Source organism: Vipera berus (genome assembly GCF_964194415.1).
Source record: "Vipera berus genome assembly, chromosome: 12".
In the NCBI taxonomy this organism is placed as follows: Eukaryota; Metazoa; Chordata; class Lepidosauria; order Squamata; family Viperidae; genus Vipera; species Vipera berus.
The window spans coordinates 14,262,030-14,284,246 of NC_138215.1; the positions used below are offsets into that span (position 1 = coordinate 14,262,030).

At 43.2% G+C, this 22,217-nt stretch overlaps 1 protein-coding gene across 2 annotated transcripts; it reads left to right on the top strand.

Annotated features, from left to right (window-relative positions):
- Positions 1-495: 495 nt before the first annotated feature.
- On the top strand, positions 496-21,907 carry USP8 (ubiquitin specific peptidase 8). 2 transcript variants are annotated; one of them, XM_081337683.1, is made up of 19 exons: positions 496-663; positions 3,526-3,684; positions 4,915-5,059; positions 6,147-6,232; positions 7,065-7,203; positions 8,462-8,513; positions 9,700-9,844; positions 10,662-10,824; positions 11,756-11,900; positions 13,016-13,239; positions 14,050-14,628; positions 15,528-15,608; positions 16,116-16,375; positions 16,933-17,145; positions 17,354-17,564; positions 18,330-18,566; positions 19,828-19,970; positions 20,144-20,276; positions 21,173-21,907. In XM_081337683.1, the coding sequence occupies exons 2-19, from the start codon at positions 3,581-3,583 to the stop codon at positions 21,356-21,358; spliced, it is 3,246 nt and encodes a 1,081-aa protein (XP_081193809.1). In that variant the 5' UTR covers positions 496-663; positions 3,526-3,580; the 3' UTR covers positions 21,359-21,907. The 2 variants fall into 2 exon arrangements, with proteins under 2 accessions (XP_081193809.1, XP_081193810.1); XM_081337684.1 differs by having other exon boundaries at positions 9,706-9,844.
- Positions 21,908-22,217: the final 310 nt, after the last annotated feature.

Here is a 22,217-nt window from a genome sequence, read left to right on the forward strand (position 1 = left end):
TAATAATAATAATATAAAGTTGGAAGGGACCTTGGAGGTCATCTAGTCCAACGCCCTGCTCAGGCAGGAAACCCTATACCAGGGGTCTTCAAACTTGGCCCTTTTATGACTTGTGGACTTCAACTCCCAGAATTCCTCAGCCAGCAAAGCTGGCTGAGGAATTCTGGGAGTTGAAGTCCACAAGTCATAAAAGGCCCAAGTTTGAAGACCCCTGCCCTATACCATTTCAGGCAAATACCATTTCAGGCAGGTGGCGATGGCCAGCCGCTTCCCACGCCAAAGGAAGAGGCCGGGCGCTCGCTCGCTCGGAGGCTGGCCGGCCCTCCGCAGCCCAAAGATCCGGCGAGGCTCTCCAGATGCGTCCTGGCGCACGAGCCGGGCAGGGCGCCTTCGCCTTGCAAGCCACCCGGAGGAGGAGGAGGCGGCGGCGTTGGGGCGCCTGGCTGGGAGGAAGCGTCCGGCAGGCCTCTACGCCCGGCCCGGCCCCTTTCCGCGGAAGGCCGGCCCGAGCCGCGCAGGGGAGGCGGTTATCCCCGCCCCGGCTCAGTTCCGCCTGCCCGGCCATGGCTGCCTAGCGCGTCGGCTGCCCGGCTGCGGGACATGGGCCTGGCCCGGCTGGGAAGCAAGAGGAGGAGGAGGCGGCGGTTGCGGAGGCCCCAGGCGGTGAGCGGCGGCGGCGCCGGGCGAGGGTCCCTGGCGAGCGGCGGCTTTGGGGCTCCGCGCCGGGCCCGGCTTGGTGGGCGGACGCCGAGAGGGCTTTGCGGGGCTGGGAAGGCGGCAGAGGCCGAAGGGGCGGCGGCGGCGGCGGCGTCTTTCCTTCCTCCTCCTCCTCCACGGGTGACCTTGATGAGTCACGGAGGGCGCATTCCCACGTTACGGAACTAGGGAGTTTTCACGCGCGGGTTGGGTGAGGTGGGGGAGTCCCCCTCCGGGCCTTGACAGCCCTAAGTTGGAAGCTCCCGCCGGGCGTTTTCTTGCTGGGGCTCTGCGGGGTTCTCTCTGCGGCTGTGCGCGTGTCTAGACGGGCCAGGGGCTGGGTTCCCACGATGGACTTAACCGGGCTAAAGAACGAAGGGCTGTGCTCGCGGGGAGACTCGGCTCCCACCCGTCTTTTCCAGAAACTTTGCGGGGATGGTGTGTGTTGTGTGAATGCAGCCCACGTGGCTGGACCGCACTGGGTCGATCTGGACCAGGGGTCTTCAAACTTGGCCCTTTTATGACTTGTGGACTTCAAGTCCCAGAATTCCTCAGCCAGCAAAGCTGGCTGAGGAATTCTGGGAGTTGAAGTCCACAAGTCATAAAAGGGCCAAGTTTGAAGACCCCTGATCTGGACCATAGTTGCACAAAAGCCGCCGAACTCAAAAGTGGTTGGCTTTTTTTTTTAGTTTATCTTAAAAAAAACCCCATTCTGTAAACAGTGAGCAATTTGTCCCAGAATTGTACCAAGTCCTGCTATTAAAACATGAACATTTATGTTTTATTTATTAATGTGTAACTTCTTTGGATGGCCATGGCGGGCGGGGAGACCTGTGGCTCTCCACTTCATCGCAGCTTGGAGGTGGCCGAGTCTCCTCGAAAACATAGACTAACAACATCTGGCCCTGCCAGGTGTGCAATCATGTGCAACATATCTGTACACTGACTGGGAGGAAGGGACAATTATGACTCCCTGTTGTGTGTATTTGCTGTGTTGTGTACACATTCTTCCTTTGTGACTTCCTTTGTGGGGGAAGATCGTGTGGAAGGCAGAAAAAGATGCTTGCTCACGCATTTAAATTATGCACTTATAGTTTTGGGAGGCTGTTTTGTAAGCACACTGTGCCTGAATTTTGGATGTGTGTAACCAGACACCAGAATGTGTGTGTGTGTGTCCCTTGGGGCTCTTTGTTTTCTATAGAAGTAGGGATATGTGATGCTGTGGGGTTTTTTTAGGAGAATATCTGTGGTGGGCAAAAGTTTATGGTGAAATCCTGAATTAAAATAGCCAGCGGAAACGCCAGCCTTGTGTTAGTTACCGAATAAACTCATTTTCTGGGTTCTCACAGGATGCTAAATCATATTCTTCAGAGTCTTCGGAGAAGGGCGGGATATAAATGGAATTAAAAAATAAATATTCTAACCAACCAGGCTGGGGTTATAGAGGCAAAGGCCTTGACCAGGCTAAAAACTGGGAGACTGTGAGTTCTAGTCCCATTCTAGGCATGAAAGCCGCTGGCTTGGCAATTTTGGGCCAGTCACGGTCTCTCAGCCCAACTCACTTCACAAGATTGTTGTGGAGGAAAAAAATAGGAGGATTGGGTATTAGGTACGTTTGCTGCCTTGAGTTATTTATAAAAAATAATAAAGTGGGGGTATAATAAACAATCATACACATACATAGAAGTCAACACTGTATTATGTCAGCAGACATCACCAAAAATTTATTGATTTGGGATCTGGTGATATTTTTGTCTTTTTTAAAAAGAATATATATATCATGTAACCTGGGTACTTTTGTACTGTCCGGAGCAGTGCGCACAACCCCACTAAAAAAAACAAAACTTTACCCTATAATAACAATGATCTATTCTCGTACTCTTTGAGAAAAATATTCTTTTGGAAAGAAAACGAATAATATTCTAACCAAGAAGCTGTGACTGCGGTTAATGTATTCGGAGAAAAGCTTTCGCAACTGAAATTAGTCTGGGCAAACAACGTGAAATGATAAGTTATTTCTTTTCTTTGAAAATGTCAGGTGCCTGTTTAGGGAAGCTCCAAAGGGTTTATTTTTTTTCATAACTTTATCTCAAGTAGCCACTTAGGATATTTCGATCTCTGATGTCTGCAGCCGAAATGTTTGTGTAGGCTATAAGTACTGAAAAAGTTAAGTGCTACCAGCAAAAGACTTTGCAGAAGAAACAGAAAGGAAATACTAATTATTCCTCTGCTGGCTAAAGTGTCAATGTCCTGTACAGGTAGTCCTCAACTTACAACACGAGCCCAAAATTTATGTTGCTCAGTGGGGAATTCTGCAGCGATCATAATGTTAAATGTATTTGATATTGGGGTCTTTTTTTTCCTTTCTTGTACCCATTGTTTTTCCTTTTTTTGTTGTTGTTAGTGTTGGATGTATGTTTTTCTGTTTTTTTTCTGCTTCGTGTTTCTTGTTGTTGCGCTTGTCCAAGGACGTCTCCGTGGACATGTGGCCGGCATGACTAGACGCCAAAGGCACATGGAACGCTGTTACCTTCCCACTGGAGTGGTCCCTATTTTTCTACTTGCATTTTTACGTGCTTTCGAACTGCTAGGTTGGCAGAAGCTGGGACGAGTAACAGGCGCTCACTCTGTTACGTGGCACTCGGGATTCAACTCGCCAAACTGCCGACCTTCTGATCGACAAGCTCAGCGTCCTAACCCACTGAGCCACCGCGTCCCTTTTTTTATGATTAGGTGACCAAAGTTGGCTGCAGTATTCCAGGTGTGGTCTGACTAATGTTTTATAAAGCAGTACTAACACTTCTTGGAATCTTTTCTTTTTTTTCCCAGAAAACAACGACTCAACCTGTAGCATCCTTTTGAGGGGACCCTGTGATACGTTAACATGCCTACCTTGGCTTCTGTGCCAAAAGACCTCTATCTCTGCACTTCGTTGAAAGACCTGAATAAGAAGACAGAAGTGAAACCGGAGAAAACAAGCACTAAAAAGTATGGATGCAACTAGATTTATTTTCCTAATGTTGGTTTGATGAGCGGGATTGAAGGGAGCACAGTTTGTCCTCGATTTACAACAGTTCGTTTAAGTGACCGTCCGAAGTTGCGACGGCGCTGAAAAAGGTGACTGGCAACCGTTTTCCGCGCTTATGACTGTTGCAGCATCCCCAGGGTCACGGGATCACAATTCAGATGCTTGGCAACAGGCATGTACTTATGACGGTTGCAATACCCCGAAGTGATCCCCTTTTGTGACCTTCTGACAAGCAAAGTCGGGGGGGGGGAAGCCAGATTCGCTTAACAACTGTGTCGCTCACTTAACAACAACAGTGATGGACTTAACGGTCATGGCAAGAAAGGTTGCAAAATGAGGCAAAATCCACTTAACAACTGTCTCGCTTAGCCACAGAAATGTTGGGCCCAGTTGAGGTGGTAAGTCAAGGGCTCTTCACAGATCCTTGAAATTCTTCTCACTGTTTAGGAGGCCTTTGTCACTGACATTTTCTGGCCAACCAGTTTTATTTAGTTATTTTTATTCATTTAGAAAATGGATATGGCCGCCCGCTGCCTCTCAGTGACTCTGGGAGACTAAAATTCCAGCCATGCTCCGTGTTTTGCGGATCATAAATAACCATTCCTGGGTCTGGATTATTGAGAGCTGTTAGACTAACTTAAAACAGGGGCATCCCTTTCCGTATGAAATTAAGATCCCTTCCTGATTGAAGCGTGATGCTGATTCATTTTCCAAAAGCTGCCTCATCCTTCCTCGAAGAGCTGAATTCGGCACACTCTTGGGTCTCTGGCAACGTAATTATTTTACTCTTAATTCGTATGCGCGACTGCTTAGCCTTAGGAGAAAGGCCAGCATTTTAACGGGGAGTAAAATCGATGGAATTCACCAAGATTTAAACTTGCAGTGGGATTGTGGTATAAATGATTAATGATGTGTATTTAAAATAGCAGCATGGAACTTAGCAGCTTGGCAGCAGTGACAGAAGATAATTGAACAAAAGCAGATCTCCCCCCCCCCAAAAAAAAGCCCAAATGGATGGATTTTATCAGATGATCATTTTTAATCTTGTTCAGGCTCGAAAACAGTTTTCTTACTTGCTTCTGTAGGTGGGGTTCTTTTTTTTTTCTTTTTTCAAAAAAAACCCGGTGTATATTTGCAGAAAGTAAAAAATCCAGCTTTTTATGACTTCCATTCTTTGCTTCAATTTCAAGTTATGTCCAGAGTGCCATTAAGATCTTCAAGGCCGCTGAAGAATGCCGGTTGGACAGAGACGAAGAGAAGGCCTACGTACTTTACATGAAATATGTAACTGTATATAATCTTATTAAAAAGAGGCCTGACTTCAGACAGCAGCAGGTATGGATTCAGTTACCCAATGCCTTTTTATACGTTTCCAGATCAAGTATTGGGCCGAAGCTTTTAAAAGAACTGAAGAAGACCAAAAAGCATGATACTATTGCTTAAGAAGTCTTTGTAATTATACAGACACAGATATATAGATATAGATACAGGTAGAGATATAGATCCATAGAGAGGGAGAGGGAATCAATCTATATATTTTGGTCCCATCTGTTGATAATTGTCGTGTTTAACTTGATCCATAATACTTCCGCTTTGGAGCTCTTCATAGCTTAAAGTTACAATGCAAGAAAACATAGAAAACCGACGGCAGAAAAAGATCCAGTGGTCCATCATGTCTCCCCTTTGAGTTATTTTGTTTGTTTGTTTACTTTTGTTTTCTTTCTAATTTATTTATATTGCTTTGTTACCTTTTTTAAAAAAAAATATGTCCAATGTTAGAAATGTGTTTATCCCAAGCGTGTTTCGGCTCAGTTACAGATGATTTCAAATGAAAAGTGCATATAGAAAAGGTAAAGGTTCCCCCGCACATGCGTGCTAGTCGTTTCCAACTCTAGGGGCCGGTGCTCATCTCCGTCTCAAAGCCGAAGAGCCAGCGCTTGTCCGAGGACATCTCTGTGGTCATGTGGCCGGCATGACTAGACGCCAAAGGCGCACGGAACGCTGTTACCTTCCCACCGTAGTGGTCCCTATTTTTCTACTCGCATTTTTTTATGTGCTTTCGAACTGCTAGGTTGGCAGAAGCTGGGACGAGTAACAGGCGCTCACTCTGCTACGCGGCACTGGGGATTCGACCCGCCAAACTGCCGACCATCTGATCGACAAGCTCAAGCGTGTTTCAGCTCAGTTACAGATGATTTCAAATGAGAAGCGCATATACATACAAACACACACACATACACACAATGTAAAAGAGCAAAACCCTGGATGTTTTCATTGCAAAGGAGAGGGCATATCTGTCTGTTTTATGAAGGCAGGGCAGTATGTATGTCTTGATAAGTTTTGGTCCCAGCAGGACTGCCTGTATGTATTGGACTGGTGATACCAGAGAGAAATGGCTAATTAACGCCTCTTCTAATTTCAGGACTACTTTCATTCATTACTTGGACTAACAAATATCAAAAAGGCTATCGAGGAAGCCGAACAACTTTCGGAGAGTCTCAAGCTCAGGTAGGCTTTAAAAGGCATTCAATGTTAATAAGTGTGCTCTACACTTTTGTACTCTACAAATTTAGTTCATCTACCATATTTCTATCTGTTAGTCACAGGGAGGGTATTCTTTCTATTTAGCATTATGTTTCCAAGTATCAAGAATCTGGAGACTTTTCTGCACAGTGCCCTACCGTGGGGGTGGGGGTCAGCTCTGTGTCACATATAGGAAGGGAGAGTGACTGCATAGAACAAAAGGTTTTAGATTCAGGTCCCAGACTGCAAAAGAGTTTAGCAAATGTGTCAGACCTGACCTTTTTTGTGTGTTCCTCCAAATATTGCTCTTTTGGGGGATCTTGGTGTTCTCTGAGACGGATGGTTTTATGGGAGCCTCGATGCTCTCTGAGCTTGGCTGTTTTCTTGCAGACATTTCATTACCCAACTAGGTAACATCATCAGTGCTAGAAGGGCGGGTTGGCTTGTCCTGTCAGGTTGGTGGGAGCGTACTTGATTAGGCTGTCAGCAGTATCTTTTAAATGAGGTTGGTACGCTTTCCATATTTGGAGCATTGTAATAAAAAAAAAAGATAATATGAAAGGCTTTATTTGGCAACCCTCTGCCAACCCGCTTCAATTCAATTTCCATTTGAGCTGCTGCTGCTGCTTCATTTTTATTTTTAATCTAGTCTTGTTCGCATTTTTATTGCTATGACATGTATTTGCCTTCACGTGAACATATGATAGCCAGTCATTTAAGAAAGGCGTTGAATCCTAAACAGTCTGTGTTTAAAAAGCCACCCTTGCCACGCTGCCTAATGCTTGCGGGGGGGGGGGGAAATGTCTCCTTTAATTAGATATGAAGAAGCAGAAGTACGAAAGAAACTGGAGGAGAAAGAAAGACAGGAGGAGCAGCAGCAGAAAAAACAAGACTTGAAAGACAATGCTAAAACCTCTTCCGAAATTTCATCGGATCCCAAAGGGAAAAATCAGCTGGTAAATTCAGCCGCTTTTTTTAATCCCTCTGATATTTCTGCTCTGTTCCATTGGGGAAAGAAAAAACAAACAAACCTCTTTGTAGAAAAGGAAGCTTTTTAAAAAAAAAATTGGTTAGCTTGATTGCAACTACAAATATGACTTGCAAGGTTAAGATCGAAATCTGACCTTTAGCTTAAATTTGGAGATTCCTGAATTATGGAAGTTGAACACCAATCCATTTGGAGAGAATTGGATTCAGATATTCTGAACTTAAGAAGATCCTGTTACAGCTAAACCTGCATAATGAAGGACGTATTGGCAGTCTAGTTCATCATGAATACTCATTTCTGTTCATTCCCTTTGATTGTGTGAAAATGCTATTGAGATTACTGTTGAATTCCATGTATACATACATTATATCTATATATCTATCTATCTATCTATAGATATATAGATATATAGATATAGATATAGATATAGATATAGATATAGATATAGATATATAGATAGAGATAGAGATAGAGATAGAGATAGAGATAGATAGATATATAGATAGATATAGATATAGATATAGATATTGTCCATGTTCCATATATATATATATATATATATATAGATATATATAGATATATATAGATATATATTGTCCATGTTCTATAGCCAGAACATCATTAGTTAGAAAATGCCACATGACGTTTAATCCCTGTCCTTATTAAAGCCGCCGTGTCAACTCTATTTACTATTGAAGTCAGATGATGATTTCTGTCGCCCAGTGCATAGATGCTTTACGAAGAGTTTGATGCCAGCCAGCTAGACACTGTATATTCAGGCAAGAGAAAGTCTAAGTATCCAGTCCAGACAGGAACTTTTTCCAACAGAATTCAAATATGACGTTAGTTACGTTGCATTATGCTAGAAATGCTTCGATGCAAACAATATAAGGTTGATTCACAGTGTTTCCTCGGTTTGTTTAAGGAACAGGGTGTTTGCAAGACAGAGAAAAAGATAAAAACAAAATCTAGTCTTTTGAAAACCACCAGGAAGAAAAAAACTGCTCCGGATCCACCTTCTTATTCTCTTACTAGTTGTATTGTATCCCTCTCATTTGGCTCCTTGTGTTAAGAGTCTCAGTCTTCACATCTTCCTGAGGGTGAAGACCCAATTAATGGAGATTCTGTCACGAGGCGGGTGGCATAACAATAAGTCTGGGAAAGCTCCACTTACGATGCCTTTTTTCTTACATTCCAAACTTATTTTTAATGCTGAAATAATGCAGGTCAACGGAGACAAGAAAAATGGGGCTGATGAAAAGGATTTTTCTGAAACCGGTGAGCATCATTTCTTCATCAATCCCTAAAAAGTAGGGAGCACAAGTGGAAGATGTCCAGAGACGTACATTATTTCAGAGAAACATCTTTGATCTCTGATAGCCCCTAAAAATTGGTGGCTCCCCTTGGGGAAGGAAATATCCATCTCTTTGTGATTTAGACCAGAGGTCCCCAACCCCCGGTCCGTGGATCAGTACCCGGGCCACGGCATGCCAGCAACCGGTCTGCACAAACAAGCAAAGCCCCATCCACGCGATGCAGGCAGCACACAAAACCATGCACCCTCCAGTCCACGGAAAAACCTTTCTCCACGGAACCGGTCCCTGGTGCCCAACAGGTTGGGGACCTCTGATTTAGTCTGAGATCTCCTTCACAAGGTTAACCCTCGTAGAGCTATTTTGCTATAGCAGCAGTAATTTTGATTTCCATACACCCATAGAAAAGAGGAGAAAATCGTGCGTTCCACCATGTGCTCTCAAAATGTCTGCTTAAGAGATTTCTTCTGCCATTCATTCTGTCACCTGTGTAAGTGGTCAGGACCACACACCTCCTACTACCTGGGTGATAAGAGAAGCTCATTTCTTTATTTTTTTGCATGGCACTAAACAGCATGACGATTACAATAGTGGAAGAATGGAGGGAAAGAACGTTATGGCCTATTTTCAGAGAGGGCTTTTTAAAAAAATTTGGATTTTTTTTAAAAAAAAAAGTAATAGAAGCTTACCAAAGCTGTTGAAAGATCAACATAACTATTTTGATTTTTTTCTTTTATTTTGTTTTTATCTCCCCGTAGATACCCACAACTGCCATCAAGGTTTGATGGTGTACAAGCTGCTGACATTTGAAAATTCAGGGTGGAAAACTTTGAGATACAAAACAAATACCGTATAATTGTCAGAACTCCTGTTCAGTTCGAACTTCATGCTCAGTTCACAGTGTTTTAATTATCTGTCCTTGCCAATCATAAATTTGTAGCCCGTTTTAACTGTTATTTTCTCCAGTGGGAAACTAGTAGACTGTTGCCAAGATGAATGCTGAGTCATATTATAAGTCAAACTGTACGTTTCTTTCAGGGAGGAAGTTCATAACTCATTGCAAAAGCTTAGATCTAGCCGTTTTCAAAATATTGTATTGAAAACGTCTGCCTTTCGTGAGTTTTTGTTAAATGGTTTTCTGTCTCTTAAAGGAACAGTCACTGCTGAGAAGCTGTTTACAATGATGATGGATAAAAGCATCAAAGTTATGATCATGGATGCCCGGTGCTTAAAGGATTACCAGGAATCCTGTATTATAAATTCTGTTTCTGTTCCAGAAGAAGCTATCAGTCCTGGGTAGGGAACAAATTTTTCTCTTAGACCTTAAGGCTGCAGAGTGCTAAATAGCTTACCAGGGATCAAGCAAAGAATAAAGGAAATGTGAACAGGGATCATTAATTTGCTTGGCCATCATGAAAGGTTTAAAGTACAAATAGTAGTTTTAAATGTTTTCTTTTTTAAAAAAATGCTTAATTAACCCATGGAACCTTTGGCCATGTGATGTGGCGATAGCAATAGCACTTAGACTTATATACCGCTTCACAGTGCGTATAAAACCCCTCTCTAAGCGGTTTACAGAGTCAGCAACTTGCCCCCAACAATCTAGGTCCTCATTTTACTGAACTCGGAAGGATGGAAGGCTGAGTCAACCTTGAGCTGGTGAGAATCGAACTGCTAGCAGTGGGCAGAAGTAGCCTGCCGTACTGCATTCTCACCACTGTGACACCACGGCTCTATGGTGACAGTCAACTAGTAATAAATGCATATATTCAGAACGGCAAAGAAACCCTCGAGTTGCATGCATATTGATAGCGGTGCAGATAGTTCTCGACTTAACAACCGTAGCAGAGCTTTCTATTATGGTTGTAAGTCGTAGTGGTCATAAATCAGGTCGCCCATGCAACCGACCAGATTTTTCCGACCTTTGATTGTGGCAGTTGTTAAGTAAATCACTGCAATCATTAAGCAAATCCACGGTCATTAAAGCAAACCCGTTCATTATTAAGAATGCCAAGGAAACTCTTGAGCCGCATTCATTGCTCTGTGTCTGATTGACTGGCCAACTGTACCTTCTTTTCTTGTTTCCTACTTTATGGCCCGCATCAAACTTCAGAATCACTGCTAACTGGATTGAAGCTAAGCTGCCAGACTCATCCAGGGAGCCATGGAAAGAGAGGGGCCAGGTTGATTATGTTGTCTTGCTGGACTGGTTCAGCTCAGCAAAGGACCTACAAGTAGGCACAACTTTGAGGAGCCTCAAAGATGCCCTTTTCAAGGTAGGCAAGTTCGGATTTATAGTTGGATACTTAGCTTGATATATGAGCAGCCCCGTCGTGATTATATAGTCGAGCGGGGAAGTGTTGGAGAGCAACTGTCTTGAGTTGGCAGGAGGGTTCAAGCAGGGAATTAGCCTAGACCAGGGGTAGGCAACCTTGGCTCTTTTATGACTCGTGGACTTCAACTCCCAGAATTCCTCAGCCAGCATGGCTCAGCATGGAAACCTCTCCATTTCCCCTCAGCGTGGCTGGCTCAGGAATTCTGGGAGTTGAAGTCCACCAGTCATAAAAGAGCCAAGGTTGCCTACCCCTGGCCTAGACTCATTATGTAAACACAAGAGGCCAAGATCTGACACACACACACCCATGCCTTTGAGGCTGGTCTTTCCTAAGAAAAAGCTGCCAGTCTGGGTAGATTCCTGTAAAATAGGCATACAATAATGAAAGTAGCTAGTTTGAACCCCACGCATGTGGGTCCAGTTGTTCGAGCCTGACAGGAAGTGACTGGTTGATTCTAGCCTTGATAACATGGCATCTTCTTTTTCGTTGCATGCAAAAAGATCATGGCTCTTAGCTTCCTCATATGCGTAAGCAAGCCTTTAAGTAGATTAGATGAGTGAATGAGAAAGGGGGTGAGATGAGTTAAAATCCAGCCAAAAATTATCTGCCTTTAGACACTTACAGCAAGGCTGTTGCAAAGCTGAACTGCTATTTTAATGCATTGGTTCTGAACAGTATGTATTTCTTCACAGTGTTCCCTGAGGATGTCAGAGTAACCGCAATTTTGCATTGTCCCTCGCTCTCCCATCAACAAATATTGGTTGCGAGAAATTTAATTGGGGAAAGGTTTTACACCTTCACATGCTCTGTCGTTCGGCCCAGTGCTTGGGCCTCCTCTTGCTTGTGGTCAAATCTGTTTTGCCTTTTCCAGTGGGAATGTAAAGCCGTGCTACAGAATGAGCCTTTGGTCCTAGAGGGAGGTTATGAGAACTGGCTGCTGTGCTATCCACAGTATACGACCAACGCCAAAGTGACTTTGCCCCAACGTAGCCAGGAGGAGAACATTTCTGTCTCTTGTAAGTAGACAAGGCTCTCTCGTTTTGTAACCTGGGCGGTTTTTAATCAGTTCTGCAATCCCAAGGACAATTACAGATAGTCCTCGACTTACAGGGAATGTAGTTCGGCCACATTGGGTTTCATAGGTTGTGGGAATTCAGTCACCGAAGTTGGGAAGCTGCAGTTTTAAGGTCCTGCGTGTTGTGTGAACCTACCGGGCTTATGCAAGAAATGATGGTTAAACCAAAATACAGTTTAGCACAGTATGTAGACCTTGCCTTTTAATTGACAGCCAGGTTCGTGCAGATAGACCTGTAGGTAGCACTACGGCATATATTACTTTGTGTAGGTGTTAGTTTGTGTGTGTGTTTTGACTCAAAAGGCTAGGCCCTGCGGTTTTGTCAGTAAGATTTTGAAAGTGGCTTGACTTCTTCCTAGGGCTGAGAGAGAGTAACTGGCTCAAAGTCACCTAAGGCTTTATGCCTAAGGCAGGACAAAAACTCACAGACTCAGTGCCTTAACCAGTACACCAAACTGGCCCTCTCTCTCTCTCTCTCTCATATATATATATATATATATATATATATATATATATATATATATATATGAGAGAGAGAGAGTCAGTATTATTAGCCTGCAGTACTGCATTCTAACCACTGCGCCACCACGACTCATCATGATTTAGAATTACACTCCTCTTAGCTGGAGGGACGCGGTGGCTCAGTGGGTTAGGACACTGAGCTTGTTGATCAGATGGTCGGCAGTTTGGCGGGTCGAATCCCGAGTGCCGCGTAACAGAGTGAGCGCCTGTTACTTGTCCCAGCTTCTGCCAACCTAGCAGTTTGAAAGCACGTAAAAATGCAAGTAGAAAAATAGGGACCACTACGGTGGGAAGGTAACAGCGTTCCGTGCGCCTTTGGCGTCTAGTCATGCTGGCCACATGACCACGGAGACGTCCTCGGACAAGCGCTGGCTCTTCGGCTTTGAAACGGAGATGAGCACCGGCCCCTAGAGTCGGAAACGACTAGCACGCATGTGCGGGGGAACCTTTACCTATATATATATATATCACATAAAAAGTATATAGTATATGCCTCTTAATACTTAGCATCTTCCATTTGTATCATTGTTTCAGTGGACTTTACTTACCCGTCATTGGAAGAGCCAGCTCCAGCTCCCCCACCTGTTGTCTATGTCAAACCATCCGTGGTAGAAGCACCTGAGAAATCGGGCATGGCAAGCGAGCAGCAGGAGAAGAAAACGGATGTACTTAGGTCGCTAATTCCTAGCGGCACCATCGCTGCTGCTCGTACCGGTATTCTCAGCCAGCCAATCTCTGCCATGAAGGTTATTCCTCAGGTGAGCAATCTCTCTCTTCCTTTTTCTTTTTCTTTTTTTTTTGCAAGCAATGATCCTATGTTTAGACTGCATCATAATAACACTGGCAATGTATCCTTCTCATTCCCATAGGCTGAATGTGTGTATGAGTTTTGTTTTTAAAAATTGGTATAAATGTCCAGGGCGGGAAACCAAGAACAAAACATGTGAAAGCCAAGCAGTATAGTAGGGAAGGGAAGGGAAGGGAATGCCAAGCAGTATAGTAGGGAAGGGAAGGGAATGCCAAGCAGTATAGTAGGGAAGGGAAGGGAATGCCAAGCAGTATAGTATGGAAGGGAAGGGAAGGGAATAGAACAGAACAGAACAGAACAGAACAGAATAGAATAGAATAGAATAGAATAGAATAGAATAGAATAGAATAGAATAGAATAGAATAGAATAGATATGGAGGAATAGAATAGAATAGAATAGAATAGAATAGAATAGAATAGAATAGAATAGAATAGAATAGAATAGAATAGAATAGAATAGAATAGAATAGAATAGAATAGAAAATAATAGAATAGAATAGAATAGAATAGAATAGAATAGAATAGAATAGAATAGAATAGAATAAAATAGAATAATAGAATGGGATGGAATGGAATGGAATAGAATAGAATAGAATAATGGAATGGAATAGAATAGAATAGGACAGGACAGGACAGAATAGCATATCTTGGGTTTGGCATTTTCCCGAGAGGCCAAGCTATTTTTAAAAAAAGCTATGAAGCAGAAATGAGAAAAACTAGCAAGCAAGTGAGTCCATTAATTCTTTTTCTTTGGGTCCAGGTTGATCGTAGCAAAAAACCCTCTGCAAAAATTCCAGAAGACCATAAGGCAAAGGTTGAAAGCCCAGCGGTGGTTAAGCCGCTAAATTCCAACGGGAAACTGGTTCCGGATCGTTCCAGGAAGCCACCGCTGGATACAAAGCCCAACCTAACGGACGAAGAAAGGAGCTCGGGGCACTTGAGGAAGACTACTGCAGTAGAAAAAAACGAAGGAGACGAAGACGCAGAAGAGCAGAGAGAGGTCCAGAGACGGGAAAGGGCGGAAGAGAGGGCCAAGGACGATCATGGAGACTGGGAAGGAGAAAACCTCCAGAGATATCAAGAAGATCAAGAGAGGAAAGAGAAAGAAGAGCCCGGCAAAGGGGTCGAGAGAAAACAATCGGAGAAAGTTCCCAGAGATTCAGCCGACTTGAAAAAGAAAAGTATCGCTGGCAACGAAAGCCCTGAAATGAAGAAAGCCGACGTTGACAGAAGCACGGCCAACGAAAAGGAGAAAAATATCTGGACCCCCGAAACACAGAGGCGCAGATTCGCAGAGGAGCCCCAAGGTCCTTTGAGGGGGGATTCTGGCTTGAACAAGGTGAGCGACCCGGCCGCCACCTGGCGGAGGGGCAGAGGAGCCAGGCGGCCTTTGCGTTTTTCCAGCCCCGTCTGGGAACAGTGGAGGGAGGCTTTACAAAGGTGAAAGTCCACTATAAAACTCAATAAAACCCATGGTGGCAACAGTCAGACCAGTCATTTGATGGGCTCTGTACCACTCTGGGGTCCCCAGGCCCCTCGGCCAAACCAGGTCTTGCAAAAGAGGGAGCCAGTCTTATCTCCGCAGGGATGATGTTTGCCAGGGAGGGAGCCACCATGGAGAAGGCCCTTCTTCTTGGTCAGACTAGATGGACCTCTGTAAGAGAGAACCTCTAATACTCGTTGCCTCCCTGCTCTGGTGGGCCAGGTAGATGTGACTGGGAAGGTATTTTGGAAAGGTGTGAAGAATTAAATTATAAGAGAATCTACTTCTCTGCCTCCCAGTGCCCCCATGGGCTCATTCCACGACGGGACAAAGTAATCATTCCCTTGATGGCTAGGAAAGGTTAGCCAGATTCCCCTCATGTAAAAAAAAACAAAACACAGAATTGCACTGTGCTTCCTACTTCCTAGTTCTTTGTATTCTCACTGGTAAAGCAGATTCCACGTTCTCACCTTCTCTTGCAGAGATCATTTCTTAGTGCAGCCCGTTCCCAGATCAACAACAAAACAAAAAAAGCTGAGGAAAGCTCCCCACCTAGAGATCTATTCTTCTCCCAAACAAACGTTGCTTGTCACTGAACGGCTCGAATCTATTTTGTATGATGTCAGAGAGAACGTTTAGTATGTCAAGAGTTTCCACATCTCAGTGAAAATCAGAGAAGTGACACAGTATGTTATCTTGACAGGGTTTAATCTTGGTTTTTTTCCGTGGGTGGGGTGTATTTATTTTATTTTTAGTCCCAACGAGAGCCGTTAACCAGAGCCCGGAGTGAGGAGATGGGCAGGATCATCCCAGGATTGCCTCATGGCTGGGCCAAGGTCAGTGCAACTTTTTTTAATTTTATTTTATTTTATTTTATTTTAATCCCATTTATATCCCGCCCTTCTCCGAAGACTCAGGGCAGCTTACAATTTAAAGCACAAATCAATGTGCTTACCAGTAGCCTTCATTCTATGTGTATGCCTGCTTATTAGGGCTTTCACACACACACACCCCAAGCGGCATTATTACAAAGTCAGCTTATTGCCCCCAACAATCTGGGTCCTCATTTTACCTACCTCGGAAGGATGGAAGGCTGAGTCAACCTTGAGCCTGGTGGGATGCGAACCTGCACTAATTGCAGGCAGCTGGTGTTACTTAAGGAGGCATTAGCCCACTGCTCCAACAAGGCTCCTTCTAAGCTTAAGTAGAACTTTTAAGTATCCCAAGAAGGTCCGGTCATAAAGACCAACTCTACATATTTTACTCATCCAGTCTTAGAAATCTAGCTGAACTTTCCCCCTCTTTGTTTTTGTGCTATTGTCTTCTGGGTATGCCCTTTGAAGTTTCTGGATACAGTCACCGGGACTTTTCGGTACTACCACTCGCCCACCAATTCAGTCCACATGTACCCACCGGAAATGACTCCCTCGGTTACTCCGCCCACTACTCCACCAACTCATAAGGCAAAGCCTGCGTCGGCCGATCTGCGGGACAGGGAGCACTCCAAACTGAAGCGGTCCTACTCATCCCCAGACATCACTCAGGCTGTGCAGGAGGAAGAGAGGAAGAAGATCCCCACTCCGACAGTTAATCGTGAGAATAAGTACGTTGCTTGCCCATTTCCCCAGGGGGTTTTGGTGGGATAAAAGAAGGATTTTTTTTTTAAATCCCATTTATATCCCGCCCTTCTCCGAAGACTCAGGGCGGCTTACAATTTAAAGCACAAATCCATGCACTTTCCTACCTGAGCCTGTCTGGAGTGTGTAGGAACGAGTCTCCTTCCGTGATTTTTTTTCTAAACCAGATTTTCTAAACTTTTTAAGACCTGTGGACTTCAACTCCCAGAATTCCCCAGCCAGGTGTGATATGCTGGCTGGGGAATTCTGGGATGGGAGTTGACGTTCACAGGTAGTAAAGGTGCCAAGGTTGGATACTCCTGTTCTTAATGGAAATCCTTGACCGAAAACAATCAGGCATTTAAAAACCTTTGTCCCTTGTGATCCTTATTTCCTGATTTTATCTGATATCATTTCATCTGTTTGTGACCTACTTGGTAGGTACCTACTTGGCACCACCTGACCACAAGCAAAAGTCTGCTTTTACAGATCTTTAACAGGGAAAGGCATCTGGTTTTACTTTTTTCTTTTTCTCCCTCTACAGGCCTGTGTGCTACCCCAAAACAGAAATTTCCAGGCTTTCGGCTTCACAGATCCGCCATCTGAATCCTGTGTTTGGCGGGATGGGACCGGCTCTGACTGGCCTTCGCAATTTGGGAAACACTTGCTATATGAATTCAGTCCTCCAGTGTTTGTGCATTACCCCCCACCTAGCTGATTATTTCAACAGGAATTTCTATCACGAAGATATCAACCGGTAACTGGCTTCTCCTGAACCCCCATTTAAATGCCAGCATGATTGCAGTGAATTATTTCCTTAATGAATCATAACCGCTCCTGGGCTCCATCCGTAACTAAATCGTCTTAAACTTGCAGGCAATTCTTTTGTAAATCCCTCTGCCCCCCCCCCCACCGCCGCTTTCCCCAGTACCCATTTTCGGAAATGTCATTCGTTCCCTTTGCAGGTCCAACTTCTTGGGGTACAAAGGAGAAGTGGCTGAGGAATTTGGCATCATAATGAAAGCTCTCTGGACCGGACAGTACCGATACATCAGCCCCAAAGACTTCAAAATCACCATTGGGAAGATCAATGAGCAGTTTGCTGGCTACAGTCAACAAGATTCCCAAGAACTGCTTTTGTTTTTAATGGACGGCCTTCACGAAGACTTAAATAAAGTAGGTTTCCATTTTCCCCCCCAATATTTCTCATTGAAGTACTGCACAGCACTAAGAAGAAGAGAAAAAAGGGAAGGTGCTTTTCACCCAAAGTATCCAATCTTCATCCCTCTCAGAAAGAAAATGGGTTTTGTTTAAATAATAATAAAAAAGAGGCATCTGGTGTCATCTGCTGCAGAAAATAAACCTAATTTGAAAACAGGCTGTTTCTGCTGCTTTGCATGAGCAATAAGAAAAAGGAAAACTTCCCCGTGCTGGCTGGGGAATTCTGGGAGTTGAAATCCAGAAGTCTTCATGTTGTCAGGGTTGAACAGCATTGGTTTAGGACAGGGGTAGGCAACCTCGGCTCTTTTATGACTCATGGACTTCAACTCCCAGAATTCCTGAGCCAGCATGGATTCTGGGAGTTGAAGTCCATGAGTCATAAAAGAGCCGAGGTTGCCTACCCCTGGTTTAGGAGAAGAAGGTGGAAAGGTTATCGAAGTCTATGGACTGCTTTTAGAGCCATAGACTTTGATAATCTTTAGAACCAAGTATCTGTGTGGATGTTCTCCATCTCTGTCTTTCCATAATAAATAAATGCGGGTAATCATAAATAATAACGAATGATGATTGTTACTGCTTTCTGCCCAAAACATGCCTTCCAACCCTTCAAGTGGGTATTTTATTTATTTATTTATTCAATTAATTAATTAAATTTATATGCCACCCTTTTCCCTGAGGATAAAAGTTACTGATAAAAGTTTTCGTTTACCAATGTTCTAGGCGGACAACCGAAAGCGCTATAAAGACGAAAATAACGATCACCTGGATGACTTCAAAGCAGCTGATCTTGCCTGGCACAAACACAAACAGCTCAACGAATCGATTATCGTGGCCCTCTTTCAAGGCCAGTTCAAATCCACAGTGCAGTGTCTGACATGTCACAAAAAATCGCGGACTTTTGAGGCTTTCATGTACTTATCGTTGCCACTGGCCTCCACTAGCAAATGCAGCCTGCAGGTGGGTCTTTCATTAGCAACGTATTGTCTGGGTTCCAACATTTAACTTACTAATACATGTTAAATTCCTTTCTCTTGACTCGTTTTTCTAGCCATTGATAAAAGGTATCCCATGTTCTAAAATGTACTGAATTTTTTTTTAGTTAACTCTTCCTCCGTTGGTAAATCTTCATTTTTCCAATGTTGAGCGAATACAATTCTCGTTGCAGTTAATACATGTAAAAATTAGATATATGTATGCACTCTTTCTCATAATTTCCTACAACTATGCCTAACAAAAATAATTCGGGCTTAAAATCTATATGTTTTTTAGTCATTTTCTCTAACCATATGTGTATTCTTGACCAGAATCTTTTGGCTTTGGGGCATGCCCACCAAAGATGATAATAAGTGCCTGGTTTTTGTCTACATTTCCAACAGTTGCAAGATGTATTATTAAGCATTTTTTGCTAACCTTGTTCTTTTGTTAATGCAGCAAGAGACTCCACTCACATTGCTGCGTCTTTAAAGGAGGAATAAAACGGGGAACACTGTTCTTTGGCTTCTCCCAAGAATAGGGAAAATAAATGACCATTCGCGAGACTAAAGAGTTTTTTTAAGCATATAGTTTCTGCTCTTACCTACCAGTGCTCCGGCACCATTTAGTTTTGCCCTGCCATGTCGAAAATAGTAAAGGCAGGAACTCCATCTCTCCTCCTACCAGCAAGAAGTTAATTTCCAAACAAGCTTTTAATGTCCGAGGTTGTCTTTTGGTTTTTTTAATAGTCCTAGTTTTACTGTACAGTTTATCCATCGGGTTTCTGAGATTTCATTGCATGCGTTAAGTATATTATCCTAGTATTAAGGGCTAGGGTTTTAACAATAAGGGGGGAAAAATGATCCCCCAGGGTGTTATATATTTATGGCTAAAGTTTGTGTAGCGCCTCGAACAATTGATCTGAGTTGGAGTAGTAAAGAATTACATCTATCAGTGGCATTGGATGGAGCTGACTGAAAAATGAGCCGATTTGCCATTTTCATCCCTGAAAAATGGTTTGCTGTTGAATCTTCACATTGATCTTAAAGTCAAGAAAGTAGTTTGTTGTTTTTTTTTAAAAAAAAATGACATTCTCTCTCTTCATGAAAGGTTAAGGCCTCTGTCTAATCCTTGAAGCACTTACCATCAAACACATATTAAAGATACCAGTGAAGGAGTTTGTTTATTTATTTTGTTCGTTGAATTCACCCGGAGCATTTTTTTGTTTTGTTTTGTTTTCTTCCAGGAATGCCTTAGATTATTTTCCAAAGAAGAAAAACTGACGGATAACAATCGATTTTATTGTAGCCATTGCAAAGCTCGAAGAGATTCCTTGAAAAAAATAGAAATATGGAAGTTGCCACCTGTCCTTTTGGTACATTTGAAAAGGTAAGGCTGGATGTTTATATCTGTTGTGTCTCCAATGATTATGTGCACCCAGAGTCACTGTTGGTGAGATGGGTAGCTGTGTAAATTTGATTAAGGAATGAACCAGTAAATATTGATTACTTTTGGTAGACCCAGCATTGTCTTAACACTTACTCCCTGTTGCTCATGGTTAGATTTTCATATGATGGGCGATGGAAACAGAAGCTGCAAACATCTGTTGATTTCCCTTTGGAGAACCTTGACCTGTCACAATATGTCATTGGCCCCAAAAGTACTTTGAAGAGATATAACCTGTTTTCAGTATCTGTAAGTAACAGCCTCTGGAATTTATTGTTGGGGAGGGTGGTGGCACAGTGGTGAGAATGCAGTATTGCAGGCTAACTCTGCCTACAGTTTGGAGTTCAATCCCGACAGGACTCAAGGTTGACTCAGCCTTCCCTTCTTTCGAGGTTGGTAAAATGAGGACCCAGGATTGTTGGGGGCAACAGGCTGACTCTGTAAATCACTTAGAGAGGTCTGTAAAACACTGTGAAGCGGTATCTAAGTCTTAAGTGCTATTGCTATTGTTCAGACACTTAAGTCGTGTCCGACTCTTCATGACCCCATAGACCACAGCACGCCAGGTCCCCATCCTCCACTATCTCCTGGAGTTTGCTCACACGTTCACGTTCGTATTCATGACACTAGCTAACCTTTCTCCTTTTGCCTTCCATCTTTCCCAACATCAGGGTATTTCCCAAGGAGTCCTCTCTTCTCATTTGATGGCTGAAGAGTTGAGCTGGGTATTTCCTTTAGGATTGACTGATTTGAACTCCTTGAAGTCCAAGGGATTCTCAAGAGTCTTCTCCAACACAATTCGAAAGCACCAATTCTTCCATATGGTCCAACTGTCACAGCCATACATCACTACTGGGAGAACCATAGCTTTGACTAGACCAGGGGTAGGCAACCTTGGCTCTTGCTGGCTCAGGAATTCTGGGAGTTGAAGTCCATGAGTCATAAAAGAGCCGAGGTTGCCTACCCCTGGACTAGACGGACCTTTCTCAGAAAGAGCCTTTTGAATGCTATTGGCTAATTAGTTAATAAACAGACTCCCTTGTGTTCATATATGTTAATCAATAACTTCTATTCCTAGAGTGTTTTGCCACATGTAGCTTTCCTTAAAACTCTTGATCGTAATTTATTTTTTGTTTCCTCCGCAGAACCATTATGGAGGGCTGGATGGTGGACACTACACAGCTTACTGCAAGAATGCTGCAAAGCAACGATGGTACAAATTTGATGACCATGAAGTCTCGGATATCTCTGCATCCTCAGTGAAGTCTTCAGCTGCTTATATTCTCTTTTATACGTCTTACGAGCAACGGGCTGCAGATATAGCCACTTAAAGGAAGGACCGACGGATACTTTAGCTGGTTTATAATGACTGAGCTGTGACCAATGTAAAAGTTGCCTGAAGAGGGCTGCAGCAGTTCCTTGTCCAAAAAAATGTATTTTAGTGCTATTGCTGAAAAGTAAATTATTAACTCTGCTGCTTCGTATGGAATAATATGTTTCAAACTGACTTATTTGTAGCTACGCTCGAAAATTATAAATCTTGCTTAGTCCTTTGAAAAGTATTAAGAGTTGGGTTCAAGATGTGTTAAAATTCAAAGCGTATCTTCCTTTCCTCTTTCCCACGATTATGGCCTTTTCACACTAACCTTAAGCTTGATTCTACTGTGAATATCTTAGCCAGAGATAAAGATTGGAATGTATGTGTACATACCGATTGCAGAATTGCACATCCAACATGTATATAATAAAGAAATCTGATCCTTTGACAAGCATTGCTAACAAGAGAGATGGCTGCTTTCTCAAACTAGGTTTCTATATGACTATCTCCGCACTTTACAATGTACTCTGGAAGACTGAAGCATTACATAATTTTTAATATGTGTCTTGCATTCGTGTCTTTTTTTAAAAAACAAACAAAGAAAAAATCCTACGCAATTGTCTCAAAATGCATTGGCCTGATAAATATTCCTTGCTTTGCAATTTAATAAGCGTACATTATTTCAGGATGAGTAGACTAGATGAGAGCAAATACAGAACCTAGGGTTGCTGGAATATTGTTTTTAAAGAAGCATGGGTTTTGGAAGGGGGGGAAACCATTTCATAACTAACTTTTACTCCAGGAACACTTTTTGAGAGGATGTGGTTGCGATTTATTAAATAGTACACAATTTATTTTTTTTAATCAGAAGG